The 20,693-nt window shown below is 35.5% G+C and overlaps 1 protein-coding gene across 4 annotated transcripts in view; it reads right to left on the minus strand.

Moving 5' to 3' along the window:
• The window catches only part of RPS6KA6 (ribosomal protein S6 kinase A6), a 195,533-nt gene that overhangs the window by 93,407 nt on the left and 81,433 nt on the right, over positions 1-20,693 (minus strand). For 3 of the 4 annotated variants that reach the window (XM_038587788.1, XM_038587789.1, XM_038587790.1), the window contains exons 4-6: positions 5,033-5,114; positions 4,260-4,340; positions 2,727-2,806 (exon numbers count right to left, since the gene is read on the minus strand). In XM_038587788.1, the coding sequence (XP_038443716.1) occupies positions 2,727-2,806; positions 4,260-4,340; positions 5,033-5,114 (243 nt within the window). Of the gene's footprint in view, positions 1-2,726; positions 2,807-4,259; positions 4,341-5,032; positions 5,115-20,693 lie in introns of those variants that run through there. The other variant, XM_038587791.1, reaches the window with a different exon arrangement.

Genomic DNA, 20,693 nt, shown 5'->3' on the forward strand with positions numbered 1-20,693 from the left:
CTCAATAATTGATGTGAAAGAATATTACAAAATCGAATGTACATACCTGATAAAAATTCAACAATCTAGTAACAGAAGAGAACTTTCACAATCTCATAAAGAACATGTTAAAGACCTATACTGAACTTTGTAACTTATGCTAAAATTATGCTTTTCCCCTATGATCAGAAATAAGGCAAGAATATCTGCTCATCAATTTTACAGAACACTGAACTGGAGGGTCAAGCCAGTGCAACAAAGACAAATAAAAGAAATACATGATGCCCATAATGGAAAAAACAAAAAACAAAAAACAAAATCTCCTTATTTGTAGGTTATAAGTAGAAAATTCTATGGAATCTACCCACAAAAGCTGTTAGATATAATAAGTAAGTTCAATTAAATTGTGGAATACAAGTTCAATGTGCAAAAAAGTCAGCTGTATTTCCATCCAACTTAAAAATGAAATGAATAAGAAAGCAACTCTATTTGCAATAGCATTTTTAAAAAGGAAATACATAAAGATAAATCTGATTAAAAATGTGCAAGACCTATACACTGAAAATGACAAGAAATTGCTGAGAGGAATTAAAGGAGACTCAAAAGCTGGAGAAAAAATATTATATTCATGGATTGAAGATTCAATATTGTCAAAATGTCAATTATCTGCACATTGACCTATAGATTCAATGCAATCCCAGTCAAAATCCCAGCAAGATTTTTGTAGAAAGTGAAAGGCTGATTTTAAAATTGATACGGGGGAGACAGAACATGAAAGAGTCCTAACTCTGGGAAACGAACTAGGGGTGGTGGAAGGGGAGGTGGGCTGGGGGGGGTGGGGTTGACTGGGTGGCGGGTACTGAGATGGGCACTTGACGGGATGAGCACTGGGTGTTATTCTGTATGTTGACAAATTGAACACCAATAAAAAATAAATTTATTAAAAAATAAATAAATAAAATTGATACGGAAATACAAAGGACCCAGAAGACCCAAAACCACTTTGAAAGAGAAGAGCAAAACTCAAGGATTTACTCTACCTTACTTTACGACATATTATAAGGGTACAGCAATTAAAAAATCAAGTGGTAGTGAAACAAAGATAGATTGATGGAAAAAAATAGAATGTCCAGAAATAGACTTTCACATATATGGTCAATTGATTTTTCAACAAAATGCAACATCATTCAATGAAGAAAGCAGACTTTGCTAATCACGATGCTAGAACAATGGGCTATGTATATGCAAAAAGAAAAAAGAACTACAACTTCAACGCATACCCCTTGACATACGCTAAAATAAACTCAAAACGGATTATAAACTTAAATGTAAAACCTAAAATTACAAAATGTCTAGAAAACATAGAAAACCTATGTGACCTGAGATTAGGCAAATATTCTTAAAATAGGACACCAAATTTATTAAAGAAAAAATTATAAGTTGGGCTTCATCAAAGTTAAGAACTTCTGATTTTTGAAAGACACTGTTAAGAGAATGAAAAGACAAACCATGGACCAGAAGAAAATATTTGCAGACAACATACATGATAAAAGGACTTACCATCCAAAATATATAAAGACTCCTAAAACTCATAAATAATACAACTTAATAAAAAATGAGCCAAAGATTTAAACAGACATGCTATCAAAGAAGATAAATAGATGCCAAATAAGTGCATGTAGAGATGCTCATCATCATTAGTCATTAGGATTATGCAATTCAAAACCACAATAAGGTACCACTACACACTTATGTCCAAAATAAAAACAAGACTACTGACCATATCAAGGGTTGGCAATGATGTGGAGCAACTGAAACTCTCATATGCTGCTGGTGGGATTGTAAAAATTATAATCCTACCTTAGAAAAAAATTTGATAGTGTCTTTAAAATAAGTTAAAACATACACCTACCAAATAGCCCAGTCATTATTCTCCTAGGTATTTAACCATGAAAATAAAAACATATGTCCATACAAACATTTGAACATTAATGTTTATAGCAGTTTTATTAGTAATATCCAAAAATTGCAAACCCAAATATCCATCATATGTTCATGCATAAACAAATCGTGGTATATCCATACAGTGGAATACCACTCAGCAATGAAAGTGAATGAACCACTGATACATAAAACACCATGGCTAAATCTCACAATAATTATTCTTAGTTAAATAAGCTAGTCAAAAAGAATAGACACTATATAATTCCATTTATATAAAGTCCTAGAAAATGTAAACCAAACAGTGACAGAAAGCAGATTCAGTAGAGGAAGGGCAGAAGGAGGCATTACAAATGAGTGCAAGAAAATGGTTGGGAATGATGGATAAGTTTATTATCTTGTGATGATGATTTCACAGATATATACAAATGTCAAATTCTATCAAAGTACATACTCTAATAGATGCAATTCATTGTATGTCAATTATATCTCCATAAAGCTGTTTTAGAATAAATTAAAAACTACTCCCAGAGGTATTTTGGTAGCTTGAGTAGCCAAAATCCTAGGCTTGCCCCTATCTACTTCATCCATTTATTTTATTGATCTTGTGTCTAATAAAATCATGAGAAGCACATTGAAATGATCTAAATGACAGGCAGACAGAGAATGCCATTAACATATTTGCAGTGAAGCAAACAGAATAAGTATTTAAAATTTGTATAGAAAAATTAATTAGCAGAACACAAATGATTTTTCTTAGTTTTGTTTCAATAAAATATAGTAAAAATTTACAAACAGATACCCACCTCTTTGGATAATCTTGTGAAGACATCTCCTCCCCTGAGAAAATCCAGTATTAAATACAGCTTCCCTTCAGTCTGAAAGGCTAATTATAAATTAGAATGTAGTAACAGAACAATCTTAAAGGCTTAACAGGCTTAGTATAATTTTTAATTAATATGTATGTTTAGAGTTTTATCATTAAATACTATAAAGGAATTAAGCATTTATTCACATGGCTCAATAGTATTGTATAACATTATCTCAAAATTGAATTTAGTGTTAAAATAGTTATAAACCCCTTCCTAGAACATAATCAGCTTTACATATGGTTTTACTCAGAGACTTCTACTGTCATTTTCCTTATTTATGGAGTATTACGTTCTATTGCAAACTGCCTGTACTCTACCTCCCTATCTACCGAAAGTCTACTAATTCTTTCAAGCTCAACAAAAATTCCACCTCCTACATTAAATTTTCCTCTGTTTAAGATTTCTCTCTTTTCACATTTTATAGCATCCTTATCCTCTTCTCAATAATAATTACTTACTACTTTTGAGATTTCATTGTTCTTTATTTATGTCTCTCTATGGAACTTACTCCATTTTGATTTGTACAATTAAATTATACAAAATTAATTTGTCTTTGTTCCAAGAGATTATAAGTTTTTTAAGATCAGAGATTGTTTCACCTCTAGAGCCTACTGCATTCAATACTGTTTTGCATACAGTTGGTATTTAGTTATTAATGTAATGACATCCTGGTGATTCAAGGAAGGGGGACTTTAGATACTACTACTTTCGATTTAGGGTAACAGAGAGTGAAAGAATAATGAATGGAAATTTCTTGAGGGCTTTCTATAAAAATAATTTAGTATATACCTTAACACATTATTTTTCAAAATTACTTAAGAATAAAATCAATAGCTGCTAGTTTTTTAAATCTTGAAAACTTAAAGTGACATCACAGAATGTATAAGTGATTTAATTATGCATATACCTTTGAATTATCCAGAAAAGCCAAATTTCACAATCTCACACATGCATTAAATTATCAATGGAGCCATGATTCAAACTCAGAACTGTCTGACTCCAAATTCATGTTCTTGCCATTATATTTACTGCTTCTTACAGGTATTCCTCCTCCCCCAAATATAAGAAAGAATAACTCAAAGGGACTAATATAACTATATGGTACTCTTCAGTAGAGCTAGGAAATAAAATAATATGCTCATTATGAACATGTAAGAGGAACACATCCAAACTTCAGATGTTTTGAATAAATTATCACAGTTTAGGGCCTAAGATCATTAAAGGTATAGCCTAGCAGAGTAAAGAAATATTACCAGACAAGTAATCAGAAGATACTATCTTATTACCTTAGACAAATTAACCAACAGATTCAGAAAATACAATTCAAAGCAAGCTATTCTTATTCTTATTTCAGATAAATATATTTTACATAGTTAAATGTATTAAATAATTTGAAGTATTTATTTTGTTATATTACTGTTTGAAAGGAAATATTCTCTAATTCCATAAATTAAAAAAATTACATACCATAGTGTAATTTAACAATAAATGGATGATTTACTTCCACCAGTATATCCCTTTCCATTTTTGTCCGAACTCTGTCTCGAACTAAAAATTATAGAAGGGTAGAATATATTACTCTATATAAAATTTCAGTAGAAGTCTCATCAATAATTCACCAAATAAAAGTATGAAAATATAACTTTATAAGTGCCTAAATTTGCAATCTATATATTCCTAGACAGTAATTACCATATTCTCAGAAAGTCATCAAATTCAGTTTAGATCTAGATGGATTAAAGTGACATGAATAAGTATTTGGCTAGCATGTATTTATTATGTATTGGTCTCCAATTGTTCAAATGACTTTCTGATAAAAACTGAGCACAGTGTTATTGCTATCACATCCTAGAAGATGGTGTATGTAATTCTATCCAGGTGGTTGTGATTTTTCAGTATACAAAACCAGCACAGGTGAAGAGAAAAAATATGAATTTTGAAATAAAAGAATATAGCCTACTAAGTTTACTTTATATTAAATATATTAAATATTAAATAAAATGTGTCACTTTTTATATGATTTTTTTTACCAGGGTACAGTATCATTAAATTAAAGCATATGCCAATATCAAACCTAGAAATATCACTTACAGGTTAGAAAACTGTAACAATTACTAATGTTTAAAGGAAACTGAGTCTATTCAACTTATACAAGCAATACACAGCATGTGTCTTAAAACAAGCTTTATCAAATTCTATTTTTTTCAAATTCTATTTTAATAAGGTTTGTAATTTTCTACCTTTTAAAGAAGCTTTTTTTAACACTTTCATTGCATAGAGCTGCCCAGCATCAGGACCAGTCTTCTTTCGAACAAGAAAAACCTAATAGAGGAATTTTTTTAAAAAGTAAAAATCATGTTTCAAGACATTCTTGCTATACACACGTTAGCACATATATATGTCCATGCATTTTCTCTAATTTTATAAAGATATATTTTTCTCTATAAATTACACTCAAGTTTTGCTCATTTTAATTCATTTAGTAAATCATACTATCATACATACATACATAGGAAAGAAAAATTTTAAAATAGATGACATGATCATGGACTTTAAAAAGTTTGTGATATATGAGATAAGCAATATAGTGAGAGGCAATTTGATCTAAGGGAACTACTTTCAAGACCCAAGCACCTTAATAAAGACCAAAGAAATGTGATGACTATTAATTTGATAACTTCATTTCTACTGCCTTATTGGTCCATTTTGGAAGTTACCAGGCATTTTGTTTTCTAAGAAGAAAGAACAGAGAAAATGATACCATTCTGCCAGGCTGAAGAATCAAGATGGCAAACTATCACAATAAACAAATTAAAATTAAAATCTTTAAGATTACTGAGCAAGCTTAAGATAATACTACTTCATATTTTCAAACTAAGATTATGACTCATTAAAAGCTAATTTTTTAAAAGCTTCAGTTATGAAAATAAATATGAATAGATTAAAATTTAATAGCAGTTATTTATCAGTAAAGGGCTGTTTCATTTTTAAAAACTAGCAAAAGTTATACACTGCTTTGAAATAAATTATATAGAAACTAAAACAAACAAAAGGAGCTGAAACCAGGAGCTGCATTCCTGAAAAAAATTAATAAAATTGATAAACCTCTAGCCAGACTTATCAAAAAGAAAAATGACTGAAATAAATAAAATCACAAATAACAGAAGAGAAATAACAACATTACAGAGATATAAACAATCATAACAGAATATGATGAAAAACTATGCCAAAAGTTTAGACAACTTGGAGGAAATGAAAAAATTCCTAGAAACATATAGATTACACAAACTGAAACAAGAAGAAATAGAAAATTTGAATTTGAACAGAACAATTACCAGGAATGAAATTGAATGAAATTGAATCATTTAAAAAACTGCCAACAACCCAACATCCAGGACCAGATGGCTTCACAGGCAAATTCAAAGTCTTTAAAGAAGAGTTAATATGTATATGTATGCTTTTCAAACTATTCCAAAAAATAGAAAAGAAAGGAAAACTTCCAAATTCATTCTATGAGGAAGCATTACTCTGATACCAAAATCAAAGACACCACTAAAAAGAGAACTACAGGCCAATATTACAAATGAATACAGATGCAAAAATTCTCACTGAACTACTAGCAAACCTAATCCACAAAAGATAATAATAAAAAAAAAAAACAGGAGTTCCTGGCCTGCTCAGTTAGTAGAGCATGTGACCCTTGATTTCAGAGTTGTGAGTTTGAGCCCCACATTTGGTAGAGAGATTACTTAAAAATTAACCTAAAATGAAAAAAAAAAAAACTTTTACTACGACCAAGTGGGATTTATTCCTGGATTGCAAGGGTGGTTCAATATTCATAATCAGCATTATATAAAGCATTAATTAAAGAAAGGATAAAAAATATGATCATCTCAAGTGATGCAGAGCATTTGATCAAATACAATATCCATTCATAACAAATCCCCAACAAAGTAGGATTAGAAGGAACATACCTCAATATCATAAAACCATATATGAAAAACCCACAGCTAATGTCATCCTCAAAAAGAAATCAAGAAATCAGTCTCATTTACAATTGTATCAAAAACCATAAGATACCTAGAAATAAATATAACCAAAGAGGTTATGAAAACTATGAAACATTGATGAAAGAAAGTAAAGAATTGGGAAAAATATTTCATGCTCATGGATTGGGAGAACAAATATTGTTAAAATGTCTATATTACCAAAGGCAATCAAGTTATGTTAGAAAGCTGTAATGATCAAGACTGTATGGCACTGGGACAAAAAAAAGGACAAATAGATCAATAGAACAGAATAGAAAATCCAGAAATGAATCCACAACTCTATATGATCAATTAATATTCCACAAACCAGGAAAGAATATCCAATGGAAAACGATAGTCTCTTCAACATATGGTGTTGGGAAAATTGGACAGTAGCATGCAAAAGAATGAAATTGGACCACTTTCTTATACCATATACAAAAATAAATTCAAAATGGATGAAAGAAGGAAATATGAGACCAGAAACCATCAAGATCCTAAAGGAGAACACAGACAGTAACCTCTTTGACATCAGCCATAGCAACTTCTTACTAGATATGTCTTCTGAGGCAAGGGAAGCAAAAGCAAAAATTAACTGTTAAGACTTCATCAACATAAAAAGATTCTGTATAGCAAAGGAAACAACAAACAAAACTAAAAGGTAACATATAAAAGGGAGGAGATATTTGCAAATGACATATCTGATAAAGGGGCAGTATCCAAATTACATAACCAACTTATAAAAATCAACACCCAAAAAAATAACCTGGTTAACAAATGGGCAGAAGACATGAATAACATTTTTTCAAAGAACATATCTAGATGGCCAAGAGAAACATGAAAAATGCTCAATATCACTCATCATCAGAGAAATATAAATCAATACTACAATGAGACATACTCTCACACCAGTCAGAATGGCTAAAATTAACAACACAGGAAATAACTGTGTTGGCAAGGATTTGGAGAACGGGAAACTCTCTTACACTGTTGGCGGGAATGCAAACTGGTGCAGTCACTCAGAAACATTATTAAGGAGGTCCATCAAAAAGTTAAAAATAGAACTACCAGTTAAAAGTTAAAAATAGAATGATCCAGCAATTGCTGAATTTACTACTGGGTATTTACCTAAAGGATACAAAGTGCTGATTTGAAGTAATACATGTACCCAAATATTTATAGCAGGACTATCAACAATAGCCAAATTATGGAAAGAGCCCAAACATCCATTGACTGATGAATGATAAAGAAGAGTTGGTATACACATACAATGGGTTATTACTCAGCAATAAAACCAAATGGAATCTTGCCATTCACAGCAATGTGAATGAATCTAGAAAGTATTATGCTAAGCAAAATAAGTCAGAGAAAAATAAATACCATATGATTTCACTCAGAGGTAGAATTTAAGAAACAAAACAAATGTACATAGAGGGGAAAATATGAGATAAAAACCAAGAAACACACTCTTAAATAATAGAGAACAAACTGCTGATTACCAGAGTGGAGGTGGGCAGCAGAATAGGTTAAATAAGTGATGGGAACTAAGGAGGGCATTCATTGAGCTAAGCACTGGCTATTGTATGTAAGTACTGAATTGGTAAATTCTACTCCTGAAAGTAATATCACACTGTATGTTAACTAAGAGGAATTTAAATAAAAAAGGAAGTAAAAAAGACCAAAAAGAAACAGAAACAGAATGACCAATTGAATTTCCACTCCAAGAGTATCTAGAGCACCAAGTCCCCTCGGTACCTCAGCTCCATGGATGGCTGCCTTATTTATTCTCACCCCAAAAGAAGCTTGAGGTTTGTCTCTGGAGAGGTCTCTGAACTGCAGGATGCCAAGCACAAGCACAAACACTAATCCTTACCCTAATCTTAACCTTGTCCCTATACCTAACCCTATTCCTTACCAATAACTACTAAACTCTACCTCTAAACTGAATTCAGACCCTAAACCTAACCTCTGGAGAGGTCTCTGAACTGCAGGACATGAGGGACATAGATTGATTCTAACCCTATCCCTAGCTCTAAACCTAATCCTAACCCTAACACCTAACTGTTAACGACTAACCCCCAACTCTAACTCTAATTCTAAATGGATTGCTGAGAAGAGGTCTCTAAACTGCAGGAAAATAGGCACATTCACTCACCCTGGCCCTAACTCTAACCCTAGCCCTAATATTAGTCTTACACTGAACCCTAATCCTTCATCTCAGGAAAAAGAAGATTTGGGGAACACACACACACACACACACACATACACACACGATGGAACAATACTCAGCCATAAAAATGAAATCTTGCTATTTGCAAAGACACGGATCAAGGTAAAGAGTATTATACTAAGTGAAGACCTAATCCTAACCCAACCACAAATCCTAACCCCCAACCCTAACTATACCCTAGCCTTAACCCTAAACTTATCTCTCTGGAGAGGTCTCTGGTGGAATATATATATACAATTTGATACACAAAATGGAATATTACATAGCCATTAAAAAGAAAGAAATCTTGCCATTTGCAAGGACATGGATGGAGCTAGAGAGTAGTATTCTAAGCAAAATTAGAGACTCAGATAAAGACAAATACCATATGATTTCAAATATAGGTGGAATTTAAGAAACAACATAAATGAGCAAGTGAAAAAAAACAGAGAGGCAAACTAAGAAGCAAACTCTTAACTACAGAGAACAAACTGATGGTTACCAGAGGGGAAGTGGGTGGGGGGATGGGTGAAATAGTTTGATGGGAATTAAGGAGTGCACTTGTAATGAGCATCAGGTATTGTAAGGGAGTGATAAATTACTGTATTGTACACCAGAATCTAATATTACACTATATTTTATTTTAACTAGCTGGAATCAAAATAAAAACTTAAAAAAAGAAAAAAAAACAGATTAATTTAATTGCCACAACACACACACACACACACACACACACACGTGCACACATGCTTCAGCTAAACAAATAGCATTAACCCTAAGCACTGGATTCAAAGGTTTCAGATACCCAGTTTCCTTTTTCCTAATATCCACATGACCAATATAATAACAAGGGAATCAAGTCATTTCATGAATGATGACTCCACATCAAAAAGAACTATTTTTTAAAAGATTTTATGTATTTGAGAGAGCAAGTAAGAGAATTCCAGGAACAGAAAGTATAGAGCAGAGGGGAGGAGCAGAGGCAGAAGCCCACTCATCACTGTGCAGGGAGCCCCATTTGGGGCTTGATCCCAGGACCTAGGATCATGACCTAAGACAAAGGCAGATGCCACTCAGGTGCCCAAGGAGAACCATTTTTATCAGTCTCTTGAAGGAAAGCAGTTCTCAATCCATTTGGTCTCAGGAATCCTTTACAATCTTAAAAATTAGTGAAAACTCCAAAGTGTTTTTTTTAATGTGGGTCCTATCTATTGATACTTACCATATTAGAAATTAAAACAGAGAAAAACAACTTTGTATTGATTCATTAAGAAATAATAAACTTATTACATGTGAGCATAAATATTTTTATAAAGGTAACTATATTTTCCAAAGCAAAAAAATTGAGGAGTGACATTAATAAATGTTTTTGCAAATCTCTAATATCTGACTTAACAGAAAAGAATCAGATTTTTGTATCTGATTCTACATTCAATCTGTTGTAATTAAGTCAGGCCTCACACAGACATGTATGTAGAAAAGGGAGGAGTATTATAATAGCTTTTTCATATAATTGTGCTTATTCTTCTTTGATATGTCACAAGAACTTAGAAAGTGGCAGTTTCTTAAAATTTAGGTACAACAATCTGAAACCATATCAATTAACTGTCCATATTCCATTACATAATAATCCATTGGTCTACCTAACACTTTTAATGGACTTTGTACTAGTATCTGATTTGATAATACCATGTGTTGGTCATCTCAAAAATATTGCTTTACTGAGATATGCAAATCTTTCAAATGTTGAACAGCAGTGATTTCATCAGAAAAATTTGAGTATTAAGATGTCAAGTTCATAGCATCAAATAAAAATTTTCCAAAACTAATTTTTTGCTCAACAGCCCAAAGTTTATCACCAACAAAGATGTTGCAAGTTGTTTTCCATAATATAAGAGGATCATTTCCATTCTTGTGGAAACATGTACCAAAAATATGAAGTTTAAGTAATCATTGTTTGTCAATCATTCTTTCAAGTAAAAATGGTGTTTTATGGAAAAAGTGGCTAGTTCAGTTTACAACTCAAAAATCAAACAACTGCTCTGCCTTAATGGTATGCAACATCTGGTATACAGTTAAAGTGCTTTATCTATACTTCTCATTTCATCACACAATGGTAAACTGAAGTGCACTCAAGGGTTGAGATTTGAGAAGTTTAATAATAACATTTCATCATCAAGGGATGCCTGGGTGGCTCAGTGGTTGAGCATCTGTCTTTGGCTCAGGGTGTGATCCTGGGGTTCTGGGATCAAGTTCCACATCAGGCTCCCTGTGAGAAGTCTGCTTCTCCCTCCGCCTATGTCTCTGCCTCTCCCACTGTCTCTCATGAATAAATAAATAAAATCTTTTTAAAAATAATAGCACATCATCAAAGACATTCTGAAGTAAAACTCGCGTTTTTTAAACTGCCAAGTATTTAGCAGTGAATACAATGACTACTGACATAATTTGTAGTCACTGCTGCAGTTGTGCCAGGGTGCCAGAAGTTTTAGAACAGTATCTTAGAATTATAAAATAATTTTGACCTTGAGGACCCCCTGAACATGTCTTATGGATGCCCAGGAATGGACAGACTATACACTGAGAACCACTGTTCTAAAGCACAGCCCTTAGTAAGGATGGAAAGAATGGAATATAGAGAGCAAAAAGAAGCAAGGAAACAAGAAAAAAATGGTCCAGACTTTCAGGAAGACACTTGCACAAAGTAGTCACTTTTTCCCTAGCTCTTCTAACACTCTACTCCACTCTACTCCTAATATGGCATCTAATAGAAGCCATCATTTATAGTCTAGAGAAATAATTATTTGTTCATCAACTGATTTGTTCTTTTCAGATCTTAGATGGACTAAACTATCATAAGAAAATGTCTTCTCACTCTGCTCTCTTCCAATGGTCAACTAGAGAAGTTGCATGGCTTCAAACTACTGTATCTAGGGCAGCCTGGGTGGCATAGCGGTTTAGCACCACCTTCAGCTCAGGGTGTGAACCTGGAGACCCAGGATCAAGTCGCATGTCGGGCTCACTGTAAGGAGCCTGCTTCTCCCTCTGCCTGTGTCTCTGCCTGTCTCTGTCTGTGTCTCTGTTTCTCATGAATGAATAAATAAAAACTAAAAAAAACTACTGTAGCTAAAAACATATTTAGCATGATCAAAGAGGTTTCCTTTCAGTCACATTAATCCAATTCTTGGAAGCAGTTCAGAGAAGAAATGGGTGAGTGAGTTACTCCAACATACCTCTTTGGGTCATATGGACTTTTATATTTTCCATTAAAAAAGTACTCAGTATCTGTTAAAGAGAACTGAAAGATGAGCCAGCTTTAATACTGATTGAAGAGAAAAAAAAGTCTAATAAATTCTAAGGTGTAAACATATATTTTGAAAAGTATGCCAATAATTATATAAGAAGGCAAGGATTTAATATTTTCAAAAACCCATTTTTGGGGGCAGCTTGATGGCTCAACCAGTTGAGCATCTGACTTTTTAAAAAAAATTTTAAAGATTTTATTTATTAGTTTGAGAGAGACAACATGAGATGGGGGTAGGGAGAGAGAGAGAGAAGCAGACTCCCTGATGAGCAGGGAGCCGGACATGGAGCTTGATCCCAGGAACCTGAGATTATGATCTGAATTGAAGGCAGATGCTTAACATATTGAGCCACCCAGGAGCCCCAAGCACCTGACTTTTGATTTCAGCTCAGATCATGATCTCATGGGTGGGGAGATCAAGTCCAGTATTTGGCTCTGCACTCAAGGAGTCTGCTTGAGATTCTCTCCCACTGCACCTCCCCCCACTTGCACACACGTGTGCTCTCAGATAAAAATTAAATCTTTTTTAAAATTCATTTTTAAGTCATATACTTTACTATCATGTAAGTAAAGAAAATTTATAATCCATGAATTTTAAAATGTATGCTTTGCAAAAATATTACTTGGCGTGTGAAATAAAGGAAAGGTATTCTGACAATTTAAGGCATGTTTTCATGTATTTATTTGCGTTTTAAAATGAGTAATATAAGTTGTTTTGTACACTAAATTTCAATCCATACATTAGTGATCATTAATAGCATCATATTTGGTGTCCAGTACAGACATCATATTTGCTGTCCAGTACAGACATGATAATACAAATTTCTTTAAAGTACAATCTTACAAATGGTTTTAGTAGTGTTTTTCCCCTATTAATTATCTTACAAAGATATCTAGTTGCAATGTTTTACATAGCCCAAAATTCCATTTATTGCATTTTAACAATGGAACTTTTACAGACAACTAAATAACACCACAGCTCAAAGTTTCTTCAATTTTCTCCCATGCTTCTCTGATTCACAGGCTTGGCCAAATTACTGCATAGATTCAGCATATAACAAGTCACATCTACCCAATGCCCATGTAAATGATGTAATACTGACAAGCAAGTAGGTTAACAACCTAGGGGAAAAAATAAGCGAACTCCTTAATATTTCTTTGGTTGATAAAATATATGAAGATCAATACTTTGTATTTTAATATTACAAATTTCTATTGTTTTTTTATTTTTTAAAAGAACTTTATTTTTTTAATTTCTTTTATTGGAGTTCAATTTACCAACATATAGCATAACACCCAGTGCTCATCCCGGCAAGTGTCCGCCTCAATGCCCAACACCAAGTCATGACAACCCCCGACCCAACTACCTCCCTTTCCACTACACCTTGTTTGTTTCCCAGAAATGAACGAGTTAGGTATCTCTCATGTTTTGTCACCCTCACTGATATTTTCACTCATTTTCTGTCCTTTCCCTTTATTCCCTTTCACTAATTTTTATATTCCCCAAATGAATGAAACCATGTAATGTTTGTCCTTCTCCGACTGAATTATTGCACTCAGCATAACACCCTCCAGTTCCATCCACGTTGAAGCAAATGGTGGGTATTTGTCGTTTCTAATGGCTGAGTAATATTCCATTGTATACATAGACCACATCTTCTTTTTCTATTCATCTTTTGATGAGCACTGAGGCTCCCTCCACAATTTGGCTATTGTGGACATTGCTTCTATAAACATTGGGGTGCAGGTGTTGCAGCGTTTCACTACATCAGTATCTTTGCGGTAAATCCCCAGCAGTGCAATTTCTGGATTGTAGGGCAAATCTGTTTTTACCTTTGAGGAACCAACACACAGTTTTCCAGAGTGGCTGCACCAGTTCAAATTCCAACCAACAGTGCAAGAGGGTTCCCCTTTCTCCACATCCTCTCGAACATTTGTTGATTCCTGTCTTAATTTTCACCATTCTCATTGGTGTGAGGTGGTATCTGATTGTGGTTTTGATTTGTATTTCCATGATAGCCAGTGATGAGGAGCATATTCTCATGTGCTTGTTGGCTATGTCTATATCTTCTTGGTGAAATTTATTTTCATGTCTTTTGCCCATTTCATGATTGGATTGTTTGTTTCTTTGGTGTTGAGTTTAATAAGTTCTTTATAGATCTTGGATATTAGCCCTTTATCAGGTCATTTGCAAATATATTCTCCCATTCTTTAGGTTGTCTTTGAGTTTTGTTGATTGTTACTTTTGCTATGCAGAAGCTTTTGATCTTGATTAAGTCCCAATAGTTCATTTTTGTTTCTGTTTCTCTTGCCTGCATGGATGTATCGTGCAAGAAGTTCCTGTGGTCATGTTCAAAAACGGTGTTGCCTGTGTTCTCCTCTAGGATTTGGATGGAATCTTGTCTCACAGTTAGATCTTTCATACATTTTGAGTTTATCTTTGTGTATGCTGTAAGAGAATAGTCTATTTTTATTTTTCTGCATGTGGATGTCCAAATTTCCCAGCACCATTTATAGAAGACACTGTCCTTTTTCTAGTGGATAGTCTTTCCTGCTTTGTTGAATATCAGTTGACCATAAAGTTGAGGGTCCATTCTGGATTCTTTATTCTGTTCCATTGACCTATGTGTCTCTTTTTGTGCCAGTACCACACTGTCTTCATGACCACACCTTTATAATACAACCTGAAATCTGGCATTGTGATGCCTTCGGGACTGGTTTTCTTTTTCAATATTCCCCTGGCTATTCGGGGTCTTTTCTGATTCCACACAAATCTTAAGATGATTTGTTCCAACTCTCTGAAGAAGTCCATAGTATTTTCATAGCGATTGCATTAAATGTGTTAATTGCCGTGGGTAACATTGACAATTTCACAATATTAATTCTTCCAATCCATGAGCTTGGAATATTTTTCCATCTCTTTGTGTCTTCCTCAATTTCGTTCAGAAGTGTTCTATAGTTTTGAGGGTATAGATACTTTTACCTCTTTGGTTAGTTTTTTTCCTAGGTATCTTATGCTTTTGGGTGCAACTGTAAATGGGATGGACTCCTTCATTTCTCATTCTTCAGTCTCATTGTTAGTGTATAGAAATGCCACTGATTTCTGGGCACTGATTTTGTATCCTGCCACACTGCCAAATTGCTGTATGAGTTCTAGCAATCTTGGGGTGGAGTCTTTTGGGTTTTCTATGTAGAGTATCATGTCATTGGTGAAGAGGGAGAGTTTGACTTCTTTGCCAATTTGAATGCCCTTTATTTCTTTTTGTTGTTGCCTGATTGCTGAGGCTAGGACTTCTAATACCATGTTGAATAGCAGTTGTGAAAGTAGACATCTCTTTGGTGTTCCTGATCTTAGAGGAAAGGCTCTCGGTGTTTCCCCATTGAGAATGATATTTGCTGTGGGCATTTCATAGATGGCTTTTAAGACACTGAGGAATGTTCCCTCGTTCCTAGTCTGAAGAGTTTTGATCAGGAATGGATGCTGTATTTGTCAGATGCTTTCTCTGCATCTATTGAGAGGATCATATGGTTCTTGTTTTTTATTTTGCTGATATGATCAATCACATTGATTGTTTTACGAGTGTTGAACCAGCTTTGCATCCCGGGGATAAATCCTACTTGGTCACAGAGAATAATCTTCTTAATGTATTGTTGCATCTTATTGGCTAGTATCTTGTTGAGAATTTTTGCATCCATGTTCATCAGGGATATTGGTCTGTAATTCTCCTTTTTGGTGGGGTCTTTGTCTGGTTTTGGAATTAAGGTGATGCTGGTCTCATAGAATGAGTTTGGAAGTACTCCATCTCTTTCTATCTTTCCAAACAGCTTTAGGAGAATAGGTATGGTTTCTTCTTTAAACGTTTGATAGAATTCCCCTGGGAAGCCATCTGGCCCTGGACTCTTGTGTCTTGGGAGGTTTTTGATGACTGCTTCAATTTCCTCCCTGGTTATTGACCTGTTCAGGTTTTCTATTTCTTCCTGTTCCAGTTTTGGTAGTTTGTGGCTTTCCAGGAATGCGTCCATTTCTTCTACATTGCCTAATTTATTGGCGTATAGCTGTTCATAATATGTTTTTAAAATCTTTTGTATTTCCTTGGTGTTGGTAGTGATCTCTCCTTTCTCATTCATGATTTTATTAATTTGAGTCTTCTCTCTCTTCTTTTTAATAAGGCTGGCTAATGGTTTATCTATCTTATTAATTCTTTCAAAGAACCAACTCCTGTTGGTTCCACAGTTCCACAGTTCTTCTGGTCTCTATTTAACTGAGTTCTGCTCAAATATTTATTAACTGTCTTCTGCTGGCTTTAGGATCTATTTGCTCTCTTTTCTCCAGCTACTTTAGGTGAAAGGTTAGCTCTTGTGTTTGAGTTCTTTCCAGTTTTTGGATGGATGCTTGTGTTGCAATATATTTTCCCCTCAGGCCTGCTTTTGCTGTATCCCAAAGATTTTGAATGGTTGTATCTTCATTCTCATTAGTGTCCATGAATCTTTTTAATTCTTCTCTAATTTCCTGGTTGACCCTTTCATATTTTAGCAGGATGGTTCTTAATCTCCACGTGCTTGAAATCCTTCCAAACTTCTTCTTGTGATTGAAATTTCAAAGCATTATGGTCTGAAAATATGCAGGGGACGATCCCAATCTTTTGGTATCGGTTAAGACCAGCTTTGTGACCCAGTATGTGGTATATTCTGGAGAAAGTTCCATGTGCACTTGAGAAGAATGTGTATTCCCTTGCGTTTGGATGTAAAGTTCTGTAAATATCTGTGAAATCCATCTGGTCCAGTGTATCATTTAAAGCTCTTGTTTCTTTGGAGATGTTGTGCTTTGACGACCTGTCGATTGTAGAAAGCGCTACATTCAAGTCACCAAGTATAAGTATTTTATTATCTAAGTATGTCTTAACTTTTGTTTTTTATTTGTTTTTTTTTAATTTTTATTTATTTATGATAGTCACACAGAGAGAGAGAGAGAGAGAGAGAGAGAGGCAGAGACACAGGCAGAGGGAGAAGCAGGCTCCATGCACCGGGAGCCCGATGTGGGATTCGATCCCGGGTCTCCAGGATCGCGCCCTGCACCAAAGGCGGGCGCTAAACCACTGCACCACCCAGGGATCCCCTTAACTTTTGTTATAAATTGATGATATATTTGACAGCTCCCACATTCGGTGCATAAATATTGATGATTATTAAGTCCTCGTGTTGGATAGACCTTTTAAGTATGATATAGTGTCCCTCTTCATCTCTTAGTACCGTCTCCGGATAAACTTAGTTTGTCTGATATAAGGATGGCTACCCCTGCTTTCTTTTGAGGGCCATTTAAATGGTACATGGTTTTCAAATCTTTTTTTTTTCAGGCTGTAGGTGTCCTTATGTCTCGAATGAGTCTCTTGTAGATAGCAAATAGATGGGTCTTGCTTTTTTTCCAGTCTGAAACCCTGCGCCTTTTGATGGAGTCATGATTTCCATTCATGTTCAGAGTTACTATTGAAAGATATGAATTTGGTGTCGTCATGATACCTATCCAGTCTCTGTTTTTGTGGATTGCTTCCCTGGACGTCCTCTTTCTTTTACAGAGTCCCCCTTAATATTTCTTGCAAAGCTCGTTTTGTGGTCACATAGTCTTTCAGTTTCTGCCTATCTTAGAAGCTTTTTATCTCTCTTCCTGTTCTGAATGAGAGCCTTGCTGGTAGAGTATTCTTGGCTGCAGGTTCTTCTCATTTAGGACCCTGAATATATATCCTGCCAGCTTTTTGGCCTGCCAGGTCTTTGTGGAGAGCTCTGCTGATCATCTCATATTCCTCCCCATATAAGTTAAGAATCTCTTGTCTCTCACTGCTAAGGATCTTCTCTTTATCTTTGGAATTTGGAAGTTTCACTATGAAATGTCGGGTGTTGAATGGTCTTTCTTAATTTCAGGGAGGCATCTGTCTATCTCCTGGATCTAAATGCCTGTTTCCCTTCCCAAGTTAGGGAAGTTCTCATCTATGATTTGTTCAAATACACTTTCTGGTTTTCTGTCCCTTGGGCGCCCTCTGGAACCCCAATTAAAGGTCGATTTTTCCTTCTGAGGCTGTCATTTATTTCCCTTAACCTATCCTCATGATCTTTTGTTTTTCTCTTTTTTCCTCAGCTTCCTTCCTTGCCATCAACTTGTCTTCTATGTCACTCACTCATTCTTCTACCTCGTTAACCCTCATCATTAGGACCTCCAGTTTGGATTGCATCTCATTTAATTGATTTTTAATTTCGGCCTCATTAGATCTAAATTCTGCAGTCATGAAGTCTCTTGAATCTGTTATGCTTTTTTATAGAGCCACCAGTAGCTTTATAATTGTTCTTATGCATTGGTTTTCTGACATTGTATTTTAATCCAAATTCTGTAACTCTTTGGGAGAGAGGACTGTTTCTGATTCTTTCTTTGTGGAGAGTTCTTCCGTCTAATCATTTTGCTCAATGTAGAGTGGCTCAATCAAGTTTTACTGGAAAAAGGAGGAAAAGAGAAAAAAAGGGAGGGGGAACAAACCAAAAACAAAGAGGGGTATCCTCTGATTCTATATACTGTAAGTCCCTGGACTTCTCCTTGAGCTTTCCAGTGCTGCTTTGTTAAGAACTTGCTCTTCTCCTGTCCTTCCAGCTGGTCTTCTGGCGTTGGGGCCTCCTGTGCTGATTCTCAGGTGTGTGCACGGCTCAGTGGGAGCTGTTTATCCTGTGAGGCCCCTGCTCCCTGGTGGTCCTGCTCAGTCCCAAGAACAAGGTGACACTATGAGGAACAACAACAGTGGCGGTGGCCAGCTATCCAACTCTGGAGTCAGCTCCCACAGTAACTACCACAGTCTCCCAATCCACAGGGGCCTGGATGCTCCGAGGGCAGGGGGCGCTGATCTGCACAGTTCGGGGCTGCCTGGTGGTAGGAGCATCCTCGCTGCCCTGTGTCCTCCCGGCCTCTGCCTGTTCCGGGGGGAACGCTGGATCTTAGGCTGTGTCCCCTGGGGCCCTGTGCTCCGGGGCCTGAGCTGCTGGAATCCTGCTTTTGGAGCCAAGCAGCCCCCCTGTGGAGCTGCTGCCTGAGCTGCTCCCAAGGCCCCACCGGGCGCATGCCTTAGCCCTTTGGGGAGCTCAGCCTAGGGTGTGTGGGGCGCTCTCCCCTGGGGCACACTTCCTCTGTTAGTGACCCTGGAAGCCTGAGGGCATCACTACCCCTCCTGGGATCCTGCCTGAGCTCCCTGCAGGCGCCTTTCCATCCAGGAAGATTGGTAAAATTCCTGCTTCTCTGCGAGGGGGCTTTCCTGTCCTGGAGGCACTCCTGGCCTGGCCGTATCTCGGCTCCTTGTGGGGGCCCCTCCCCCTTGGATGGTTTTTTATTTCTTTATTTTTTTTCCGTCTTCCTACCTTGATAGAAGCGTGAATTCTCCTCACTGTAGCATTCCAACTCTTCTCTCTTTAAATCTCAGGCCGAATTCATAGTTTTTCAGGATGATTTGAAAGTTATCTAGGTAAGTTGCTAGGGACAGCTGACTTGGGGACCCTACTCTTCCGCCATCTTGCCCTGCCTCCCAGTATTACAAATTTTTAAAAAGGCTTCTATGTTATCCTTGTTAAACTGAAGTTCCTGCACAAAGCTGAGTATTTCCTGAATTTAAGGACTATATTGACTTGTCCACATGTTTCTATATTTGATATGAAGATGTTATGAAAGACATTACATTTTGTTATACTGTATTCTCTTTATGAAGTCCCATGAGAAAAATTTTTTCTGGTCTGTTAGATCTGTTTACAACCTTACAGATACTGCCAATAATCCTGCAATTAAATGTATCAACTTCTTTATAATGGCTGCCAGAAATTTTAAGTCATCATTTTGTTCCCCCTTCTAGAACACATAGGCTTTTATGTCATGCATTTGTAAACAACAAAAATGCAGTACTGGCTTCATCTAATCTTTCCTACTCTAATCGTTTTCTCTACTTATTTTTATTTTACTTGGTATTCATTTATGAATATAGTAAATCCTGTCTGGAGCAAATCTGGATATAAATAAACATACATAGGAATAAATATATACATCAAATGAAAAACAATGACTTTTAATGGCTTGAAATGTTTGCCTGGTGAACTTTTTAAAATTTTTAAATTCAATTAGCCAACATACAGTACATTACTAGTTTCAGATTTACTATGCAATAATTTATGAGTTGCGTATAACACCCAGTGCTCACCATATCGCATGCCCTCCTTAATGTCCATCTCTCAATTACTCCGTCCCCCCACTCACCTCCCCTCCAACAACCCTGTTTGATTCCTATAGTTAAGAGTCTCTCAAGATTTTTCTCCCTCTCTCATGACTTCCCATTCAGTTTTCC

Source organism: Canis lupus, chromosome X (assembly GCF_011100685.1).
Source record: "Canis lupus familiaris isolate Mischka breed German Shepherd chromosome X, alternate assembly UU_Cfam_GSD_1.0, whole genome shotgun sequence".
Taxonomy (NCBI): Eukaryota; Metazoa; Chordata; class Mammalia; order Carnivora; family Canidae; genus Canis; species Canis lupus.